At 29.4% G+C, this 4,190-nt stretch overlaps 1 protein-coding gene and 1 pseudogene across 1 annotated transcript; both read right to left on the bottom strand.

Annotated features, from left to right (window-relative positions):
• The window catches only part of LOC110230153, a 2,465-nt pseudogene extending 1,861 nt beyond the window's left edge, over nucleotides 1-604 (bottom strand).
• A 1,439-nt stretch (nucleotides 605-2,043) lies between these two features.
• Nucleotides 2,044-2,439, bottom strand: LOC9299650. The gene has a single exon (XM_002863528.2). The coding sequence runs from the start codon at nucleotides 2,437-2,439 to the stop codon at nucleotides 2,068-2,070; it is 372 nt and encodes a 123-aa protein (XP_002863574.1). The 3' UTR covers nucleotides 2,044-2,067.
• Between the last annotated feature and the right edge of the window lie 1,751 nt (nucleotides 2,440-4,190).

The raw sequence follows: 4,190 nt of genomic DNA, 5'->3' as shown, positions 1-4,190 counted from the left end.
TCTAAATTCATGTTGTTTCTTGAAAGGTCAATACACCTTCAAGCAAGCCTTTTTGCAATCTAATTAAAATTGTTATAGATTATTTTTATGTAAAACTGGGAAAAACAAAGTGACTCGTTTATAATGCTATTATTATATCGTTGAAAATTTTGGATACAAATCGTAAACCTAATCTTATTTTTCAACTAAAAAAAAAGAAAAAAAAATGCAACGGTTAACATATTTGTAATTAAATTCTACTTTTTGGTAGGAGGAAGTGCACCAACAGTTTTTGAACACTGTTCCTTTAGCATAGGAGGAAAAAATGGATTGAATGGAAGTTGTGGAATGTAATTGGTTTCAGCTTCCAAAATTGCTTTGCAACAAGCAGGACTTATGTTTCGATCTTTCCAATGAGTATAGATTGCGAAAACTCTGCGATACACCCTGGAATATTCATAAAAGTTGTCAAATATTTTGTTATATCAGGTAATCCTGGTACACCGGGACTCGGTAGGAATGGAAATGGAAAAGGAAACGGTGCCGGAAATTGTGGTAATTGAGCATTTGCAGACAGTGCAATGCATAAAACCGCCAGGAGAAAAATCAAGTTTTTGAAAGCCATGATGAAAAAAAAAAGATGTTTGAAATATTCCAATATATGATTCTTTCTCGTGTTTGTTGTTGAGTGATGAACAATACTAAGATCAGTTGTTATTTATAGGGGAAGAAATGAGCTATGGTGGTACTAATTGTATTTGTCTCCATAAAACGTCTTTCAAATTTTTATTAGATAATCAATAAGCTTGCAGTTTCTTATTTTCTTATTGAATGAGAAGTTACTAAAATTAAAAGAGAGTCCACAGCCACCTTGATGAGACGATTGACATTAATAGGAAAATATTAACTACTTAGACTATTGATGATAGGATAAAGGAGATAATATATATAGTACGACACAATTAGAAAACCCGGTTTAGTGTTTTCAAATCTATTAAAAACAGTCTTAAAAATATATGACAGTTTATCTTAAATATTAAAAAAAATTCAAAATATTGTTTAAGGGTTTTCGAGCTGGCACAAGTTCGACCGGGCTAATCAAACCACAAAAGACTTGAGTCCGAACGGGCTTAGCGAGAAAAACCAGACTTCTATGAATATATATATATATATATATATATATATATAATTTTGAGCCCGCTATTTTTAGGGCTTTTGACGTAATCGACATGCCTATGTATCTGTTCTCTCTTTTCCATATTCTGTTAAAGTATTTATTATTTCATGTATATATTTTCTAATTAGGAACAGTTTTAACAATAAATTCTAAAACACATACCTAAATAAATGATTAGAAATATAAGACATATCTTATGCACCATGTTCGGTGATTGAATTTCATATATTCGTAAAATAAAAAATATAATTATTGTTTTTAAAATTTAACTCACATTTATTTAAATTTATGGTCATATGACCTAAAAACCAAGATACTTATTCAATGATGATATTGTAAAACCAAATATGAAAAGATTAAATGTAAAAAATGAAAGAAAGTTTGTGAATAAAATAATAATGGATGAAAATTTGATATTTACTATTTTGACTCTCTTTTCTATTATAATTTTTGAATGTGAAAAATTAGTGAATTTAATTCATAAATTTATATTATGTATATTATGTATATTTACAATTTCAATTTTTAAAGATTGAGCAAGTTTTAAGATTTTTCAACATATGTGTGCAACACACTTCGCATATTTTTACAGTGTTTGCTAATTTAAAACATAATAACAATCATCCATTGGAATTCTAATTTTAATTTTTCTGGAATCGTGCTTTTATAGCGCTTCTAAATTCATGTTGTTTCTTGAAAGGTCATTACACCTTCAAGCAAGCCTTTTTGCAATCTAATTAAAATTGTTATAGATTATTGTTATGTAAAACTGGGAAAAACAAAGTGACTCATTTATAATGCTATTATTATATCGTTGAAAATTTTGGATACATATCGTAAACCTAATCTTATTTTTCAACCAAAAAAAAAGAAAAAAAAATGCAACAGTTAACATTATTTGTAATTAAATTCTACTTTTTGGTAGGAGGAAGTGCGCCAACAGTTTTTGAACACTGTTCCTTTAGCATAGGAGGAAAAAATGGATTGAATGGAAGTTGTAGAATGCAATTGGTTTCAGCTTCCAAAATTGCTTTGCAACAAGCAGGACCTATGTTTACGAACTTGCGCAGTGGATTTGCCACCGGCCAAAACTCTGCGATACACCCTGGAATATTCATAAAAGATGACAAACATTTTGTTATATCAGGTAATCCTGGTACACCGGGACTCGGTAGGAATGGAAATGGAAAAGGAAACGGTGCCGGAAATTGTGGTAATTGAGCATTTGCAGACAGTGCAATGCATAAAACCGCCAGTAGAAAAATCACGTTTTTGAAAGCCATGATGAAAAAAAAAGATGTTTGAAATATTCCAATATATGATTCTTTCTCGTGGTTGTTGTTGAGTGATGAACAATACTAAGATCAGTTGTTATTTATAGGGGAAGAAATGAGCTATGGTGGTACTAATTGTATTTGTCTCCATAAAACGTCTTTCAAATTTTTATTAGATAATCAATAAGCTTGCAGTTTCTTATTTTCTTATTGAATGAGAAGTTACTAAAATTAAAAGAGAGTCCACAGCCACCTTGATGAGACGATTGACATTAATAGGAAAATATTAACTACTTAGACTATTGGTGAGAGGACAAAGGAGATGATATATATAGTACGACACAATTAGAAAACCTGGTTTAGGTTTTCAACTCTATTAAAAACAATCTTAAAAAAATATGACACTTTATCTTAAATATTAAAAAAAATCAAAATATTGTTAAAGGGTTTTCGAGCTGGCCCGAGTTCGACCGGGCTAATTAAACCACAAAAATCTTGAGTCCGGACGGGCTTAGCGAGAAAAACCAGACTTTTATGAATATATATATATATAATTTTGAGCCCGCTATTTTTAGGGCTTTTGACGTAATCGACATGCCTATGTATATGTTCTCTCTTTTCCATTTTCTGTTAAAGTATTTATTATTTCATGTATATATTTTCTAATTAGGAACAGTTTTAGGAATAAATTCTAAAACACATACCTAAATAAATGATTAGGAATATAAGACATCCCACGACATATCTTATGCACCATGTTCGGAGATTGAATTTCATAGATTCGTAAAATAAAAAATTATAATTATTGTTTTTAAAATTTAACTCACATTTATTTAATTTTATGGTCATATAACCTAAAAACCGAGATACTTATTCAATGTTGATATTGTAAACTATATATGAAAAGATTAAATGTAAAAAATGAAAGACAAGTTTGTGCATAAAATAATAATGGATGAAAATTTGAAATTTACTATTTTGATCCTCTTTTCTATTATAATTTTTGAATGTGAAAAATTAGTGAATTTAATTCATCAATTTATATTATGTATATTATGGATATTTACCATTTCAATTTTTAAAATTGAGCAAGTTTTAAGATTTTTCAATATAAGTGTGCAACACACTTCGCATATTTTTACAGTGTTTGCTAATTTACAACGTAATAACAAACATCCATTGGAATTCTAATTTTAATTTTTCTGGAATCGTGCTTTTATAGCGCTTCTAAATTCATGTTGTTTCTTGAAAGGTCATTACACCTTCAAGCAAGCCTTTTTGCAATCTAATTAAAATTGTTATAGATTATTGTTATGTAAAACTGGGAAAAACAAAGTGACTCGTTTATAATGCTATTATTATATCGTTGAAAATTTTGGATATAAATCGTAAACCTAATCTTATTTTTCAACTAAAAAAAAAAGAAAAAAAAATGGAATCGTTAACATTATTTTGAATTAAATTCTACTTTTAGGTAGGAGGAAGTGCGCCAACAGTTTTTGAACATTGTTCCTTTAGCATAGGATGAAAAAACGGATTGAATGGAAGTTGTGGAATGCAATTGGTTTCAGCTTCCAAAATTGCTTTGCAACAAGCAGGGCCTATGTTTTCAAACTTTCCAATGAGTATAGATTGCGAAAACTCTGTGATACACCCTGGAATATTCATAAAAGATGTCAAACATTTTGTTATATCAGGTAATCCTGGTACACCGGGAATCGGTAGGAATGGCAATTGGAACAGCGAAACGGTGCCGGAAA

This window comes from Arabidopsis lyrata (assembly GCF_000004255.2).
Source record: "Arabidopsis lyrata subsp. lyrata unplaced genomic scaffold ARALYscaffold_8, whole genome shotgun sequence".
NCBI classification, from domain to species: domain Eukaryota; kingdom Viridiplantae; phylum Streptophyta; class Magnoliopsida; order Brassicales; family Brassicaceae; genus Arabidopsis; species Arabidopsis lyrata.
The sequence above is the reverse complement of the archived record's forward strand: the minus strand, read 5'-3'. Positions and strand labels throughout refer to the sequence as shown.